A 19,481-nucleotide genomic window follows, 5' to 3' on the forward strand; every position below is an offset into this window, starting at 1 on the left:
TGCATCAGCCATCTGCACACTGGATTTTGTTAAAAGAATACTGAGAAAAATCTCACACTTCCCATTAAAAGCCTTAAATTTGGCTCAAATGAGAGTCGATGAGCAAAACAAAGCTCCCAATGACTCCGTTTCACCCACTCCACGCACTGAAACGCTGTCCTTGCAGCACCTGGGGGAAAACCCAGGAGCACATCAAAGTGATACAACTACTGAAGATGGCTAAACCCCAAAAAATTCAGTATCTAACCGTGGCGCTGATATTTGATTTCTTAGGGAATTTTGACCCCTGTACATATATGAGAAGCTTGGAACCACATCAAAAACTGGACTCAACAGGGCAGTATAAAAATCCACACCTCCAGATTCTGCTAGGACTAAATTTCACTTCAAAGATTGAGACATAAACTTGGTCGAATTCCATTATTTTCTGAATCTCACAGCGCATAATTAAGTAAACAACAAGCTTTACATTAACTATCAAGAGTTAAACACTGTCCACATACAAGCAGAGGGAGAGGCAAGGAATAAAAGGATCTTAACCCACGCCAAAATTGAGGTGTACTGTACATACAATTAGCCAAAGTTTTATCATCAAAGATGATAAAGAACAGGACGTAAAGGATTTCTCCCTTCAAGACATTGTGACTGTGGACACTGTCAAACCTAAACCCTTCAAAAACAACCCAGGTTTTTGAGAAATGCTTGCTATTTCCATGAAGCTCTCTGCTGAGCTCATATCCTTCCTTTTTTTGCTTAGCCATCTTCGCTCAACCGTACATCCACAGCCCCCAGGATGAATGTACCACAGGCACAGCTTTATGTTTTCCATTAAAACCCTACAACAGGAGTAATCTGAATATTCCTTTATAAGAAACATTCCCAACTTTGAACTTTGTCTGCAGGAAACAGAAAACAACAAATTCTCTTTCTTAAGCCTTGCCTTTAGGAAGGAAGGATAAGCTTTGCATACTGATTCTTGCATTCTGAAGAAAGCAGATTACATCCAGGATATGGAAATTGAAAAAAAAAAAAAAAGAAAAGAAAAAAAAAAAAAAGAAAAGTCCTCCAGTAGGGCAGAACGGTAAGTAAAAAATAATAAATGCTCAAGGACAGAAGAAAAAAACAAGAGAGAGAAACAACAAAAAAAACCACCCAATAAACCGAAAAAAAGTATCAGAAAACAACTCAAGTCTCAAACCCCTAGACCTGCCACGAAATTAGGGCAGCAGAGCAAAGCACACGTTAATCGTTTTGGTTGCAACATTTTCTCCCAGGCTTCTCAAGAGCCATCAGCCTGGAGCCGAGAACCTAAAGGCCGTGTGCCACCCCAGGTGCCCCCTGTCGGGATTTCCCTGGACCCAGAGGCGCTTCTCCCCCATCCCAGCCCGGTGACGGCTCCAAAGGCGCTCCGAGGGAGCCGGTGCTGCTCCCCATCCCTCCTCCCAGCCCAGCACAAAGCTCACCATCCATTTTACAAGCCGGCCAGGCTCCTTCCCCGACACAACTTACACGCTGTAACACTTAGTACGCTTAACCTGTTCAGATGACCCTTGGATACAAGGGCAAGGCAAAACCCATCGCGAATAATTAAAAGCCGAGAGAAGGTATCGATATCCATATAAACAAACCTTCTGCAGATGGCGAATACGGGGCAATTAATCCCCCCACAAAGCCCCACCGCCGGGACTTGCTCACCCGAGCCCCCCGGCTCCTTAAACTTCACCGCCTAACAAAGGCTTTTAAGGCTTTTATTCCCCCCCAACACCACCACCCCCTTCCCCTTAATTTGCGCTTACAATCCTCGGTGAATTATTCATACTCCTCAACTCACATTGTCCACCCTCCACCCCCCCCCCTCCACACCCCCCCCTCGCATCTCCCCAGCGCGGCTTTTGGGGATTTTTTTTTTTTTTAAAAGCTTAATATCTCCAGATCGCGAACCGGCCCCTTTTCCGCACAAAGCCAGGGCACGGCGGGCTCGGAGCGCGCCGGGGCTCGGGGCACGATCAATCGCCGCCCGCTCATTTCCAGGAGCGGAGCAGCCCCCGGGGTCTCTCCCCCACGGCGGCCGACACCGGGCGCGTCCCCCCCGGCCCCGCCGCCGGCCCCGAGCCCCGGCCCGCTCCCCCCGCCGACAAAATGGCGACGTGGACGAGAAGGAGAAGGAGGAATGGAAGAGCGGAGCCGCTCCGCGGGCCGGGGGAGGGCAGCGGGGAAGAGGACGAGGAGGGGGCGGCGGTAACAAAGCAGGGGGCGGCGGGGGCCGGCAGCAGCGAGCGGAGGGGGGGAGGAAGGCGGGGGGCGGGCGGCGCGGCATCGGTACCTCTTCTTGTCGGTGACGCCGCCGGGGCTGTCCATGGCGGCGGGATGGCTTCTCCTCCCGCCGGCTCCCTGGATGCGAGGCGGCCGCGGCTCCGATGGCCGGCGCTGGGGAGATGGCGGCGCTGGCCGGGTCTGGGGCCGCGCGGGCTCAGAGCATCGGGGCACAGGCTGCGGGGAGGTGCGGGCGCGGCGGCGGCGGGGGCGGCGCGGGGCCCGCGCTGCGCCAGTGAGGAGCGGCGGCGCGGCCCGGCCCCTGCGCGGGGTCAGCTGAGCGCTCAGCTGGGCGGGGGCCGGCGCCTCACGTGCGGCGCTGTGTGCGGGGCGGGCCCCAGCCCGGCCCCACAGCGGCCCCACAGCGGCCCTACACCGGCCCAACACCGGCCCCACACCGGCCCTACACCGGCCCAACACCGGCCCCACACCGGCCCCACAGCGGCCCAACACCGGCCCAACACCGGCCCCACAGCGGCCCAACACCGGTCCCACAGCGGCCCCACAGCGGCCCCACACCGGCCCCACACCGGCCCCACAGCGGCCCCACAGCGGCCCCACAGCGCCCGCCCGCCGGCGGGGCCTCGACCCGGCGCGCTCGCTGCCGCGCCGAGCACCGCCCGTGCGGATCCTGCCACAAATCGCACCCCCGTGGGCACAGCGCGAGGAGTTAGTCCCTTCTTTATCTCCTTTTTTCCTTTCTCACGTAACTTTGTTCCTCTGCCTCTCCCAAAGGTGTCGTGGTACAGTAAGAAGCCAGGACGTTTAGGCTCGTAGAGTCATCGAGGTGGGAAAAGACCTTTAAGATCGTCCAGTCCAAGCATCCACCTGGCGCTGCCCCTGTAGCCCCTAAACCACATCCCCCAGCGCCTCTTAAACACCTCCTGGGACGGCGACTCCACCACGCCCGAACAGCCTAGCCCAAACTATTCTAACCCTAACAGTGAAATTTTTATTTTCTAGTATCTAATCTGAATGTCCCCAGTCTTGCCTTAAGGGCATGTCCCCCTGTCCTCTCACTGCAGCCACAGAGCAGAGACTTCCCTAGAACCTCCTCTCTGTGAGTTTTAGACAGCAATGAAGCCTCCCCTTCCCCAGACGAAGCAAACCCAGCTCCCGCAGCCACTCCTCACAAGACATGTTTTCTAGTCCATTTCCAGTTAAAGGGTTCAGAACCTCACATTAATTAAAGGGAACAGTCAACTCCACGGCCGTACAGCCCAGAAGGAGAACTGACAGGTAATTAGGCACATTTCGAGCAAGTTTTACAACTTCCCAAACCCCGACCAAACCCAACGGCAGAGCCAGGAGGCTGGACCAGGGCTGTGTCGAGCCACTCTGACCCAGCTGCCTTCCCTGCTGCCCATCCAGGCTGGCCCAAATCCAATGCCATCATTCCACTGCCTGCATCCAATTTTCCTCTCCCTGCTCGCCCCATGGCAAGCCTGGCCTCAGGCACTGCTCCTCTGAGAGCCCCAAGATCTCCTGCTGACCTTGGCTGGCCCTAGAGGCTCAGCAGGAGAGGCTGGACAGGGGACACCTGGCGCTGACATGGCCACACAGGCAGGTGGCCTCTCGGATCAGGAGCAAGGAGAGGAAAACTGGGGGCAGAGCCTGCATATTTAAAGTTAAAAGCCTTAGCTCTGTACCCTTAGCTCAGGGTCATGTATGTGTGTGAACACTCTGGGGAGGCAGGAAAGGCACAATTCCTGGTGGAGTGACCCCACAGAGCTCAGGGGTTCCTTTACATCTTGTGGGCTCCCACTAGCAAGGACTTCAAGTGATCATCTGGGGCTGAACTTTACGAGACTACTCAGTTTGCAGTTCAGCAGTAATGATACCTTTAAAAAAAAGCAGCTTTGACAGGCATAAGTGACATTCTTTAGCTGCTGTGTACACGTGTGGTGACATAAGAAACACCTGCAGGGCAAAGTGATGGTGTTTCAGTACTGTACCTTCCTAACACTTCTGCTGTGGATTCCCAACTTCCAGGTAACAAGCAATTGTTTTTGGCATACAGTCATGGGTGTTCTGTGTTGGGGGGGAGGGGGTAATTTATTTTTTTATTTAGAAGAAGAAAAAGCAGTGACATTTGTTAGCAATCACAAGGAGTTCCTGTATGAAATGGATTGCTTCTGCCCACAGCAGTCAGAAATGCAGAAGAGGCACAGGTGCTTCTGACTCCTTTTTTTCCTTCAAGGTTTTCCATCCAAACATGGACAAAGCCCATCTCTACTTTGCTTATGAGCTGTGACAACACAATAGCCTGTGGCAGTGTGGCTGTGAACTACTGATATTTCTGTTGTTCTGTGCTCACTGGAGCCTCGAGAAGAAAAACAATCTAAGCAAGACTCAACCTCAAAGTGTCTTGCATAAGTACCAAGAAGCCCTCCCCAAAGGGCTCACAGACAACTTTATCTTTCAAAATGAGCTTTAGGCAGCTCAAACATAGGAAGAAATTCAGTAGTGCACTGCAGCTGTGCAGTTTTATTATTTTTAGTCTGTTCCCAGAGTCACCATAACAGCCCCTAGAGAATTTTCTGGTTAAATGGGGAGGGATCTCCTGGTGGGTGCAGAAATGACAAGGCCAGCTGAGTGCCACCTTTCCCATCAGAGCCCCTGGAACGGATCCAGGGAGTTTTGGTAGCGAAGTGGGGATAACAGAGGTACTTCCCATGCCTTAGAGGAGGCTGGTGCAACTCAGAGCAGCCATTGCAGCTTCTCTAATCTCTCAGACTGAGATTGAAGTGGTTCCTGGTGAGCCTGGTACAATAGAAAGTGAAAGCCTCTTCTTTGACTGCAATCTCAGTGCCCTTCAAAGACCAAGAGGTACTTGATGCGGTCTGGACCAGGGGCTGCCCAGTTGTAACCTACAGAACCCACCTTACCCTACCCAAGAAGATTTTATTTTCAGTCTTGTCACTCTTTGAATGACAATTTTAGTGCCTATAAGGATGGATATCTTAGGATTCATTTGTGCACCTTTATTACCACTGTCCAAATTCACATAATGTGCAATACATCAAAAGGGTTCCTTGTTGAGTGTTCTTGCCTAAGGTTCTGCTCACTTTTTAAATCACTTGGACACAACAGCTCGAGATGTGTTAGTGAGCCCTGAGTAAAAATCACTGGAGAAAAATCCCAGTCTTCACTTTGCTAATGCTGCCCAAATGAGTGTTCAAAGATATCAGACTTCCCAGCATAAACTGTCAGGGGAGCTGTGAGTAAGTGTTGTGGTCTCCTTACGGGACACATTTCTTTCATGCCAAGCATGCTTATCCCGAGCTCATAATAAAGAATAATGCTTCAAAACCCAGCTGTGTTTCAGAACAGTGTTAGTGCAAACTTGTTCTGCAATTAAGCATTTCATACTGTAGCTGCTCTTGAGAGATGTTAAGCAAATGCTCTCCCTCACACACATCCTTCCCTTCATTAAACTTTTGCGTCACTCCTCTCAAAGTCTGCATGTACACTTTCTTTCCCGCTTTCCCAGTGGCCGATAACAGAAACTTATTACAGTATATGATGCCTTAGTCACTTTTCTTGACCTTTACTGCTGCTCTAAGTTCATGCTCACGCTTACGTTAGAGAACTTCCTGAGCACAATGGTGTTTGCATATGACTAATTAGGGCAAATGCACAAGCTGATGAGTCAGCAAACGGCTCGGCGAGGACAGCGGCGGCGACTCGGCAGCAGAGCAAGCCGGGGTGAAGATGAGAGAAGCGCTCCTGCCTGTGGCTTCGGATCTATTCGCTGATGACTCGGGTGTCACCGCGATGGGCTCTGTAGGCATTTGCTCTCAGGATCCAAATGCCTCCCCATCAATAACGACTGGCAGAACTCCTGGCTTCGGTGGGAAGGAATCAGGGATTCCATTAAGGCATCTTGCCTCCCAAGAACACTCACCGTTTCCGAGCACTCACCGGGGCAGGCAGAGGGTGTTAGAGAGAAGCTCCATTTATCTGTCGGGAGCTGGCACCTCACTTCATAGGGGATGTCACAAATAACCTGCCCTCAGCACTGGCTTTCCTGGGCTTTTGCTTCATTGTACAGCGCCCTACATGTACGGAATTAACACTCATTGGTTCAGTAATTGAGCTATAATGAAGGGTACATTCTAATCTATTAATATTTGACCAAAAAACCTGCCTTGCTCACAGCACCACTGTGGAGTGTTGAGTTGGCAGAGGGATGCCACGAAGTTTCAAATGCTGTGCAGACCCAGGGCTCTGTGACACAGGCTATTAGTTGTTACTACAACTTATTGTGCTTAACTGTGCAAGAACCTGAGAGCTCTGGTGGTCAACTCATTGCAAAATAGAAAAATGAACTGAAATTTGAATCAAATTCAAACCAAACCATTGGCATTGGCAGCCTAGTGCTGCTGTTTCTCAAATACGAAATACTGTCTGAAATGAGAGTACGTGATGGGAGACACAATCTCCCTTTGGCTAATGTTGTTTCCTCTGGTCTTTTCTAACCTCAGTGCTTCTCTCCTTCTTGTGCCAAGATCTTGTTTATTTTTCCTTTCGCATTTGCACAATCCACATTTTTTAAACCATGACCACCTCTTAAAACCTGCTCGGGTCAGTGTACACTTAGGCATTTGGAAATGCTGTCTGGACCTGTTTCTACACAGGTATCCCAATATGGTAACAAAATTCTGCAATGTAATAAAAGCACTATGTCCAATTCAGTGCAATTAGATTTGGGGAAGGATTTTCTACCCATGAAAGGAGTTTAACAGATGAAAGCATAAGGCAAGCAGACACTTAGCAGGCTATACTGTACAGTTTCACTAGTTGGCTGCATCCTGCCTGTCCCAGGTCCCTCCTGAGCAGATACTGCCATTTGTACAGTGGTTTCCTTGATGTGGACAAAAAACAGCATGGAATTTTAAACTTGTCCTTATGGAAAAGATGAGTTTGTGGTCAAAGCCCTGAACAAAGGCTCTGGGGGCCGAGGTTTGGTTCCAGGCTTCCTGTAGGACTCTACACAACTCAATTAGAGAAAGACTTTCTATTTTCAGTGCTGCAATCCTTTGCCACAGTGCTGAGTGGAGGAATCCACTGCATGCTGTGCACAAAGTCCAGCTCCCCATGCAGAGAACTGTCAGATCTGGAACACTCAGGAACCAGCTGAGGATGGAGCAACTGAGACAACCACAATGTAAATCTGGGAAAAAAGGACCTTTGCCAAGTTTATGCCCGGAAGTCTGGGGCATAAAGTGCTCTCATGGAGGTCAGAGGTGCTTGTCCAGTTTCTGTCCTGTCCTGCTCAGAGCAAGGTTTGGCAACAACTTGGTCAGAACTTCCCTTTGTCTCTCCTCTGGAAGGTGTTTCAATTTAGCCCCTTAACTGCAGTTTCAGAGGAACACTTGAGGACATGAAGGAGCTGGGTTTAAATCCTCTCACCAAACCAGGCAAAAGAGATTTGGGCAGAGTTTTCCCCACTCAGAGTGTCTGAACAGTGGGTTTGGTGTTCCTCGGTGTGATCCTGAGTACTCCTGATCTTACCAAGCACTATTTTCATGGCCACCAGTCTCACTGTATGAGATGGAGACACAAGCTCCTCCTTTTCCTCCTCTGCCCTGCTCACACACTCCAAGCACAGCTTTCTTGTGAGGCTGTGATGACCAGGGCAGCGCAGTCTGACATCACACTGGGAAGCAGGACACCAGCTGCTTCTCCCTGTGACCAACAAAGTGGTTTTAACCCACATCTCTGGAGCCAGCAGGACACTCCCCATATGCCAATCAGCTTGTAAAACCTCAGACCTACCAGGCTAGTTTTACTTTCTTCTCTGCACTGCTTCCCTTTTGAAGGCACTACAAACACAAGTGAAACACTTTGAGGACAGGGAAGAGAAGCCAGATGAGCAGCCAGCAGCAGTAGCGTGGATGGGGAGACAGTCTTTGCATAAGTTACAACCCAGAGCACAGGGAATATGTCTTTCTCAGAAGGAGTGGTTTCAATTTCATGCAGATTTCTGACTCCTACAGCTAGTTGTGATCCACAGGAACATTCAGAAGGAGGCTTCTTTTTCCTTCTTTTGATCCTTTTCATCCCTCCACTCCCCTTTGTTATTTTACAGCGCGGGCCACAAGTTTCTCACACATAACAAGAAAGAGTCCAAAATAAATTGAAAGATGAAATTAAGCTGCACTTGTAATGAACATGTAAAGGTGACTGAACTCTTTCACCTGATCCAACATAAAGAAGTTTCAAATTCTGATTGGGTTTTTTCCTGTTTTGACATTAAAACACACTTTCTTTCCAATTATACAGTTTCTTTAGTGTTTCTGCCTAACATTTCCCCAACTTGGATCTAGCTAAAAGACAAAGGGCTTGAGGTTTTATTTGTTTGTTTGTTTGTTTTCCCAGCAACACATTAGAATATGCAGCGCAAACTTTAATGACTACGTCTGTTTTAACATGCCTTTTGAAGAACTGTAGGCATTTATGGGGGAATGAGGTAATTAACATATTACTTGGGCATGCAAAGACAAGTTTGAAGCAGCTGTCTTTATTCTCTTGATATGGCAACACAATTGTTAAAACAATGCCTTCTTACATCTTTCTTTTTTTCCTCTTTGTGTTCACTGACCACTCAACTCAAGTTGCTTGTTTAAGCCAAAGCTTTAAGAGCTTGCCAGATTTTCAGGACCAGTAATTTCGCTCTCAAACACACTATTCCCTCTTACTTATTTGAAGCAGCAAAATAAAAATCAATATCTTAATCCCTTTAAGGTAATGTTGAACTCCAGAGCTCCCAGGTTCTCATTTCAGCCTCCAAATAAATGACTTCTATAGTATATCCATTTTTCTTCCAGACTTCTCAGATTTTCCACCCATTAATCTAGAACCTTCATGGTTCTTCACTTTAATCTCACCTTCACAGAGATGGTTAGAGGTGGGTTTAGCTGATCCAGGCCACTGTGAGAGGTGTAAGGTACCCTTGAAAAATCTGGGAAGCACAGGAAGATGGAGGAAAGATCCAGCTGCATTGCTTCCTGCCTTGCAGAAATGCAGGTGGGCAGGTGAGGGGAGATGCCTAAACTGGTGTATTTCTAAATCACAGGGTCAAGGAGTTGATCGTTGCTCTAGGCAGAAACAAGCACTTTGCCAGCTTGATAACAACAGAGCTGAGACACAGATTACAGTTCCTTTAATTTTCTTCCAGTTAATTAAATGATCAATTGCAGCGCTGGCTTTCAGCCACAGCAGTGCCAGCTGAAATGAGCTCTCCAACCTCTGAGAGGATAATCAATAGGCATCATTTGCTGCAGTGATAAGGAGTTTTATTTTAAAGCCGAATATTAAAATGCAGAGGGAATATGTTATTTACAGCAGACTAAGACCTTCTCCAGCTCCCAAAAAATTCCCAGTGAAGGGAAGAGTGACACAAGTAGTTACAGCTTTAGCTTGTGTTGTGTTTTCACTTCTCTGCCTACCATAGACTTCCTGCATGACCACAGACAAAACACTCAGGTCCAGATATGCAGAGGTATCCAGACAGCTGAGATAAAAATCAGTTGGACCTAGATACATAAATAGTTTGTGGATGTGGTCCTTTGGAAGAGAGACTGAGTTCTCCACTTAGGAAAGGTGTAATAGATACTTCCCAGCAGAACAACTCCTGTCACAAAAAGCCAAGGCCAAGAAAAAGCTGAGGATGGGCCACGACTGAGCAGCTCCAGGTATTTGGCCACAAAGCAGCATCTGAACATCCTGCCTGGTGTCTTCTCCTTGCTGCTACCCACCTTAGCCAGAAGCAAGAGAACAGCATTCCCTTTGATGGCTTTCCAGCCATTTCTTTGTTCAAATTCCTCATTCCTTTAGCTGGAGGTGATGTGGAGCACGGGAAGGGTGAAGTGTAGGGCAGTGAAACAAGGACCACCAGTGTCGGGTTGTCAGAGCACTTCAGCAGGTGCGAAAATCGGAAAAAGTAATATAATGGAGGCATAGAATGGGCTGGGGGCATTCCTATATTGTTAATGAAGACTTTGGCATGGTTCTGGTAGGAACAAACTAGCCCTGCATTTCAGAGTCCTGGAAACCCCTGAGTTTATAAGATCCAACATAGGATGGAAGGAGTTTGCCAAGGAACAGAGTAAGCAAAATTCAGAACCATAATGACAAAGCTGGTGCATCAAACCTCACTTTGCTATCTGAGATCATGTGCTAAATAATGAAATGTTCATCAATAAGAGGCAACTCATGAGCGTGGGAAACAAAGATCTCATAGGGACTTGATCTAGATAAGAATGACCACAGACCTCACCATTTTCAGAACCAAATGAAAATTTGTTTATGCTGACTGCTTTTGCTCAGGGCAAACCTTTAGTACACATTGGTATTCATGCACACAACAGAGAGAGACACACAAGCTAATCAATTTTTGGTTTTCCTGTTGTCTTGGAAAGGAGAAAAAAAGTTCATTCATGGATGTAATTTTCATTTTTAGTTGAGAAGACCTTGGTTCAACAGAGCACGTCATCAAAAAACTGCATGGCAAGGTCAAAAACCAGTTAAATTTCATCACCATTTCATGACTTCCTTTTTGAAAATGCAAGATGATTGTAGCAATAGCATCTTACTACTCATTTATTTTACTGGAACTGTTACGCAAAAGTGAGACAAGGCAGAACTGCTGCAATCTCCCCCAGGTAAAAGCAAGCGGAGGCCTGAGTACAGCAGCTCGTGGATTATTGATAGGACCAGCAGCTGAACAACTTCTCCCAAAGCAGCAGAAAAGAAGTCTAATTGCCGGAGTAGAGCGTGGGTTTCTGAGAGGGAAGAATCCATTCTGGTGTAACAGGAATTCGTTTGAAAGCTTTTTAATTGATATAAGCTTGAAAATGAACAAACAAAAATCAATCCCTTAGGGAATCACCTCAGAGACAGCTGAGGCTCCTCTCTAGCCAGCCTGGCTGGCTGAGCAGTGCCCCTTATGTGGCGTCTTGGTGTGACCTTTCCTCCCCACAGGTATGTGCAGAGCCCATGTGAGGTGTCCTCAGTGCACTGGGCTGCAAGAAAGGCAGGGTCAGGCAGCCTGCTCTGACTCTGTGGCTTCTCAGTGGAAAATCAGAGATGTGAGAAAACAGCCACAACAATAAAACCCAAAAAAACCCACCCCTTTTCCCTTCAAAGTAGGCTTTAACCCAAAGGTTAATTTCAGCCCACTGACTTCTTCTAGATCACGTATACAACCAGTCAACTTCTCAGGGATTTGCAGTTTCCAAATTCACAGGTCGGTGAGGTAACCACAATTTTCCTAACAGAGATTTTTTACAAATAAAAAGTCCCTCATATGCTTTTACCCCATCAAGAAAAGACAAGTAGCTTGCATCATACAACTTTTATTGTTTTTCCCTGCTAAGCAAACTCATGGCAAAAAATGGCTGAAAGTGACCTAAATGAGCAAAAACTACCCAGGAGCAATGTTTATTCTGCAGAACAGAATTCTGTTCAGGAGCCCTCATTAATGTGAAAAGTTTCCGCATGACCTCAGAGTTTCTGTAGCCCTGTGTGAGTCCTGCAGCCTCTGCTGCATGTGACGGTAAAGAAATTGCTGCTGCAGCCCCGTGGAGAGGGTAATGAAGTTCTGTCAGTCATGTCTGAGACAGCACGACTGGTTCATTTTTTAAAATAAATTTTAAAACCGTACATCTCAGTGCGAGAAGGTTAATGGTGCAGGTGGATAATCTCCTGAAAAGTGCTGCTAAGCAGAGGGAGCTGCTGGTCCCAGGGCTGTGGCCAGTGTCAGACACATCCTGAGGTTGGATGTGGCCACCTTCAAAGTGCTGAATATCAGTGAAATCAGGCCAAGCTCTTGCTGGTTTATAGGAAGGGTATGAGGAAAAAAACCAATTTCCTGGAGTTAGCCAACATATCAGAACAGAGAAAGTCCACCATCTCATTGATTAGCATCTCTTCTTCTGTTGGCCCTCTCTAATCTTTCCTGTCTGGGTGACACCTCCCAAACAACTCATTGCTAAATAGCAATTAAAGCATAAGTACATTAGCAAGTGCATATTGTAAACTGGCTTGCAAGGCACAGAGTGCTACCAGCCCTCTCTGTGGCAGTGGGGCTCTGCCTCATCTCTGGCCACTTTCCCATGCCAGGAGTATTGATCCATCCCTCCGAAACAACACCAGAGTTCATGTCCTGCTGTAACACCATTTTGACCTTTAGGAAATGACTGCAGCTTCTGCAGGGCAGGAGGATAAAACGGAGCTGGGTTCAGGTCATTGGCTCTGTGCCCTGCTCCCAGGCAGCTCCTGCTCCAGCAACTTCTCCCTTCTCCTTTTGACCAGGCCGGAAGTTGTCCTTTCTCTTTTCAGATGATGGGAAATACTCTTAGTCAGTCATACATGCAATGGCATTTTGCAACTCTTCAGTCAGTTCTCTTTGTAGCACTGACAGTGTGCCCACAGAGCCACAGGACAGGGAAACCCAGGGCTTTTCCCTTCAATATTCAGCTTATCTCCAGGAATATGGGGAACCCTGTGTCTCCATTTACCCTGCTGGATGTGCAGGGGAGTTGGGATGGGGTTTTGTGGAGTTGAGGCAAAGGAGTTTTGATGGGAAACCATTGTCTGGGGAGGGAAGCAGGGGTGCTAATGGGGACTCTCTCACTGCCAAATTGGGGGGATGTGCATGGAAGAGGGGAGGACAGGCAGCAGGAAGGCGTTGACTCTGTATTTCCCCCATGCACTAAATAATCTCTGTTTTCCTGAGTCATCTCTGTGATGTTTTGCTGTGGTAGACCATAAGCAGCAGCTTCCCAGGAACGAAACAGGACAGTGCTCCAAAGCATGTTGAGTTTAACTCAGTTTTCTGATGCTGCTGAGCACAGGAGCTTCCAGGCATGCAGTTCCCCCTTTGCTGCTCTGTTCCTTCTGCATATCAGCATGGGCAAGTTCACTTCCCCTGTGGTGAAACAAGGAGATAAAGAGTTATTTTAGAGTTCTGGAGACTCGTGTGAGAGCAGCATGAGTGCCTCCTCATTTGTTTTCGTGCCATTTTGGTGAAGAAGCAAATAGCCAAACCTCAGTAGAGGGAGGATTTCCCAGGACATCCTTGGAAGCCCCTGAGCTGCTGAAGCACACAGGGGATGAGTAAAACAATGGAAGTGGCCCTAGAGCACAGGGACGGTGAACTCAGGCATCAAGTCATTTCAGCAGAGGGTTGGCAATGCACAAGCTGCAAGATGGGAGCCACCAGCACGACATTTCCTGCTAAACACACATCAGACTCACTTGGCTTTCCAAGGAAAAGACACCAGGGAGAGGAAGCAGGGATCTGCTGAGTAACTATGGCTTGGTCCATGCTAAAACCTTAGACATAAAACTTAAGAGGGGTCTTAGTGCACATAAGAGGGGTCTTAGTGCACATAAGAGCTGCAGCAGGAAATGAAAAATAAACAGGGGCAGAAACAGGGTGAGCCTTGTAGAGAGCCCACAGCCTGGCAGAGGTCTGGGCAACGCTGGGGAAGTGACCCACCAGCCCTGCACAGAACTCCAGCCTGAGCTGGGGCTTTCCCAAGTGTGCTCTGCTTTTTTTTTTTCCTCTCCAGCAAAGGGAATTTTCTCTGGGGCAGTGATCCTGTGCAGTGCTGGCTGTGGGGCAGCGCTGCCATCGCTGCTGCAGGAGAGTTTCTTGTGAATTCATTGTAAGTTTCTTTAATAAACACCCTCTGCCAGCAGCTTTTTAATGGGAGCTCTGCCTGGGGAGGATGTGACGTGTGGTAACAGTCTGTCTGCAGAAACACTTGCCCGTCTGTGTGCAGAAAGAGGCCAAACCAGGAGTTTTCTCCTTACTCATACACACACACACACACAAATGGTGTGTTTTTAACCTAAAACTCGTGTGTTTTTGTGGGACACAGCACTGTCAGATGCTGGGGAAGAGCTTTTCTCTCCATCACACACAGCAGGATCTGCTGCCAGGCTGCCCCATGGTAGCTGCTCTGAGTGCCTCTCTTTATCCTGCTGGAATATATTCTATGCTTCCCAGCTGTTGGATTTACTGAAGTTCAGCACATAGAGAAAGCCACCAGATATTTAAAAAAAAAAAAAAAAAAAAAAGAAAAGAAAAAAAAAAAAAGCACTTGGATTACAACTATAAAATTGTACAGTGTTAATAGCAACCCTGGTTTTTTAAGGAGTTAAAACATGTGGAAAAATAGAGCTGACCACGTTTTGTAAATGTTTAAAGGATGAATGGTATTTTGTGGCAAAATGCTTTTTTTCTGACAGGTGGGGAGGGAGCATCTCAGGCAGAGGGACTAAATGACATAAATTTGTCTTCCTGTGTATTTTGGAACATGATTTATTTGTGTCCATTGACATGACAGCTTTTTTGGTAATTTCTTCCTTTCCCAGCAAAGAAGCCTTAATCTCCTTACTGGAAATTGTACTATTTATGCAGAAAATCCTGCCCCTGAGATTGCTTGAGATCATGAGTTATGTAACCTAAACAGATGGAGCTGGAACTTTTTTTTTTTTTTTGAATGTCAATTCATGTTATAATCCCAAGAGGCTGTAATCATTTATCAGCTCATTTGTAGCATAGAAAAAAAAAATAGATTGGGGATTTTAAATGAGCATTTAATATATGCTTACATGGGAACATCTATACCAGTGACAAGACTGTCACTGAATACCAATAATAATAACACTTATTAAGGATTTTCCTCATTCTTATGAACACAAGGGCTCAGTGTGACTCACAGAAGAGTATGGACATGATATTATGACCCTCACGCTGCCACGACATGCCTATGGGTGTATTTACCCATTGGATAGATGAGTTTACCTGCAGTGATGGTCTGAAGCCAGATCTGGGAGTAGCTGGGAGATCAAACTGGTGAATAAGTGTGAAGGGAGAGGCAGGGCAGAGCTGGGTTGGAGCAGTCCAGGACAGGGCAGTCAGTGTGGAGAACCTGATTAATGCTGCCTTGTCCAACTCCTGAGCACTACTAAGCCTTGTAATGATGAATCACCCATCCAGCTCATCACGTGGGTGCACTGTAGAAGCCAATATATCATACACAATACCTAGTTTTGAATTTCACATTTGCTTAATAGTCCTTTTGCTAACATGGTCAGGCAGATAAAATCCTAAAAGGCTCAATTATCCTTGCAGAAACCTTATCCTTTTATTGTTACTGATGTGGCTGTTCTCATTTCATGGCACTTTAAGCCAAACTGAATCAAGACCACAGGAAAAAGAGGATGAAAAGGGACGGAAGGGAAAGGTAATAAGACAAGATTTTTCCAAAAGATAATTCATATAAATGGATTGGATAGGTGTTCTTAAAACTGACAAGGACTTGATCAGATGAATTTGGGAGGAAGAAGAGGAAAAAAGACAAGATTAATTTGAACCCAAATATAATTTTCTATCAAAGTGAAGTTTTCAGGGGCTTAGGGAAAAAAAAAAAAAAGCTACTGCATTTAAATATGAACTAAGTCCAACTACATTACTTTTACTCTATTCTGTGGGAATTCCCAATGTGACACACTTGCATACTTGCACCCAGACTGTAATCTAAGGCTCAAACCACGGCAAGGAGCTTTGCTAGAGGAGAGTTTCCAGTGTAACCACAGAAAGCTGAAGCAGAGCTCCTGGCATGACGCAGAACTTTCTGCAAAAGCAAAACCAGCGTGGAGGGGGGAATGATGCTGCTGCCAAGGCTGGGTTTGGGGGTCTGTGCATTGAGCTTGACCCCTGTGTGATGTGTCCAGGTGTCACAGGTGTCACATTCCAGCAAGGGGTGTCAGACGGCTGGAACGGGCTCTGGGCCAGGGAATGTGACAGAGACCCCAGGTTCTGGTCTGACTCCAACACCCTCTGCTACCTTTCCACACATCTGTGGGGGCATTTAACTCTTCTTTAGGCTGTTGTGGTGCCTGCCTTCTGGGCTGTAATTCCCAAGGATGTGACCCAGGAAGATGGCAACAGCTCAGGCTCCATCACAAGACCAAACCCTCCTTAGCTTTTGATCCCATCCTCCATTTTGCTAAAGCTCAAGCTCTTCCTCTGGGGAAAAGATGAGCCGGAGAACTGCTGGCAGCCAGGCACATCACCATCAGCCTTTTTCAGGCCTCACCACTGACAATAGATCTTACACTGAAAATATTTCTGAACAGGACAGTAAAAAACAAGTCAGCAGGGGTTAAATATTTAAATCCAGATCTGCTTAGAGTCTCTAAATTCCCCTGTCCACCCTGATTTCATTTTTTCCCCTTCTCATATTGCATTTAAGACTGCAGAAAGAACAAAATATTTTAGTGAAGCATCAAGTGATGGAGATTGTTAAAATATGGTCTGACAGTAGAAGGAATTACAGCATTTCAAAGATAGACCCAATATAGCCAGGGAAGAGCCAATGCTTATACACAATGCTAAGCAACACCTTGATCTCCTTTCTTCTGGATTGGGGACTTTACCTACTTAGTACTACTAATGTGAGAAAAAAATGTAATGGGTTTTTAATTCATTCTGGATCTTGGCCAGTTAATTAATTTAGTTAGACATTTTTCTATTAGCTAAAAAAAAAACTTCAAAGATCCAATTTTTCTTTTTTTCTTTCCACAAGGAAAGCAATGAGCTTCTGCTTGTAAATATATGTAAATGTTTACCTGAGCAGGATTTTGCTCAGGCTTATAAAGCGTGAGCTTTCTTTAGAATAGCTTTTCCCTGGATGATGTAATTTACTTGACTGGGTATTTTCTACCCTTGCACAACTGTGTTAGTCGATCTAAGCAGATTAACCTAAGCACCAACCTGGCACCCGTTCCTCCAAACAGTTATTCAGTGCCCTGCAGAGAAGGATTGTTGTTTTGGGGAGGCAAAAGGATCCTTTTTTAGTGCCCGAGATGACTTTCAGATGGGTGTTAGTCTGTTTGTGTGTAAATAGGTCTGAAAGCCCCAAGCACGGATGGGCAAGAGGAGCCAGATACTGTACTATCAGTTATGTAACAGGAGCAGCTCTAAGAGGAGAAATAAAAGGTTTTTCCCCATTGTTACAATGACAGTGGAGAGTCAGATGATTTAAAGGGCATAAAGATGATTTTAAAGGGAGTATCCACAGCCCAGGCTACGCTTCCTGAATCTTCAGCCCCACAGAACTCTTGGTTATCAGTCTGAGTTTGTGGAGGACAGGGGGCAAAAAGAGAGAGGGGAGAAAGAAGGAGGTTTGTATTTTAGCAGAAATGATTCTCATACAGGGGAAAGGTGACAGACTGATGGCCTTCAGGAAATGTTTTGTTTAAACTGAGAGCACAGAATGCAGGAAGCAGATTCAAGCCGTCTCCATAGCCACACTCCAAAATGCTTCAGCATCACCCGGTCAGACGGCCCTTAAGGGCAAGATAATTACAGCTGTGCTGTCTGAGTGAGGGAATGTTTGGTTCACTGATCAAAAATTTTCTTTGAATCAACCTGAAAAGAAAATTTGACTCCCTGATTTTTGTTAGGGTTTTGGGTAGCTCAGCATTTCCCCTCTTTTCACTTAAAATTATTAATGGAATTCAGGCAGTGTTCAAGAAAACACAATTTTTCTTTAGGAATAGGGAGATTTTGAGGCAAAAATACATCATGGACAATTTTGTTACGGTAAAAATACTTCCAAAATTCAGCTCAGATACTTGGTCACCCCAAAACTGCAGGCTTCTGTGGCAAAATATTTTCCTGGATTTCTAGTGAGCTCTGAACTAACACTGTTTCTCGAGATGACTGCCTATTAAAGACATACATTTGGCACATCCAATCACATCTCCCTCTTGTGGCTATTTCCCAGGACTAAAATGACCTGCTATTTACTAGGCATTATATAGGATAATATGGGTTAGACTTCATTTTCCAGCCCTGAGCCCTGCTGATCACAGCATGTGGGTGCTGAAGGGGCTACACCACCATTTCCAACCTTTTGTCTCCCAAACAAGTTGTCTCCAACCTCTCCTCTGAGCTTGGGGACATCAATACCAGGCTGGAGGGTCCCACCAGCCCTGTGCCAACCAGCTCATCTTTTAGACGAGCCAAGAGAGATGTTAGGAAAGAAAATGCTTCTGTATCTGAGTGATGGGCAGCTGAGCAATTCTCTGTTTCATCACACAGTCCTGATGAAACTTGGGCTTTGTAAGGAGTTTTGCCCTCCAGAGCCCTTGTGGAGATTTTCTCCTAAATTACAGGATTTTGCTGCTCCCCACTTGGGTTTTACAAATAGCTGCTTTTATAACTACATTTATCCTCCTGCTAACGGTTTCACAGCAAATGATATTTCATTTTGATGAGAAAGCTTTTGAGCTGAAGCCAAATCGCTCCAGGCAAAGCAGATTTTGTTTTCCTACAGTTTAATCAGTAGGAAATTAAGAGGCCAATATTGTTCTGCCACAGACATGGAGGCAAGCAGCTGCCTTTTACTTGGGTGAGTTTTTCCTCTCCTGCACTCCCCAGGACACAACCAGGAGTCAAAAGCCACTCTGTCTAACATAAATCCAATGCTCTCAATCCTCAGCCCCTGTAAATCAGCATTGTTCCATCGGGGGCAGGTTTACAGCCTCCATCAGTCAGCAGGTACAGAGCATCCATCACAGAATAGCCTGTGATCAGCCAACCTCTCCCATTTGTTTAAAATTCAATTTTATATTTTAAGAGAAAATTGAAGCCATAACACAGATTCCTGTTCATGTCCTTGCCTCCAGGGAAGGCAACTCCGAAGCAGCTGTTGGCAGCTGGTCAGACAGTATGAAATCTACTGGAACTATATATATAGATATTTTCATGCTGTCTGGAAGGGTCAAGGCTTGGCTGCTCCAAGGGAAGGTGTTTCAAGGAGAGCATTAATGTGACACTGTTTACAAGGGGGTGACTCAGCCACAGAAATATGTGCCTTTTATCACACATTTCTAATTCTGTAAAAAGAAAAAACAAGTTATGGGGACTTCAGTCTGCTTATTCCACGGCTCAAATTCTCCATCTAAAAGATGTTTATCTCAGAGGTTTTAGCTAATGTCAAACTGCATGGACTAAATGTTTTCCAAGCACATGGATTTTCTGTGAGAAATACAAGGCCTGTGTTGCTGTAAAATGCAGACCCCACAGTGTGATTTAGGTGATGGATTCCCAGTACACGCATGGAAAATAATGAGTGACT

The 19,481-nt window shown here is 46.4% G+C and overlaps 1 protein-coding gene across 1 annotated transcript in view; it reads right to left on the reverse strand.

Annotated features, from left to right (window-relative positions):
* Nucleotides 1-2,495, reverse strand: part of HIF1A (hypoxia inducible factor 1 subunit alpha) — a 34,417-nt gene extending 31,922 nt beyond the window's left edge. Inside the window, exon 1 of the mRNA XM_066189010.1 lies at nt 2,324-2,495. Within this exon, the coding sequence (XP_066045107.1) occupies nt 2,324-2,358 (35 nt within the window). The 5' untranslated portion in view covers nt 2,359-2,495. The remainder of the gene's footprint in view (nt 1-2,323) is intronic.
* Nucleotides 2,496-19,481: the final 16,986 nt, after the last annotated feature.

This window comes from Chamaea fasciata, unplaced genomic scaffold (assembly GCF_029207755.1).
Source record: "Chamaea fasciata isolate MVZ Bird 193981 ecotype frontalis unplaced genomic scaffold, bChaFas1.0.hap1 SCAF_7, whole genome shotgun sequence".
Classification (NCBI taxonomy): Eukaryota; Metazoa; Chordata; class Aves; order Passeriformes; family Sylviidae; genus Chamaea; species Chamaea fasciata.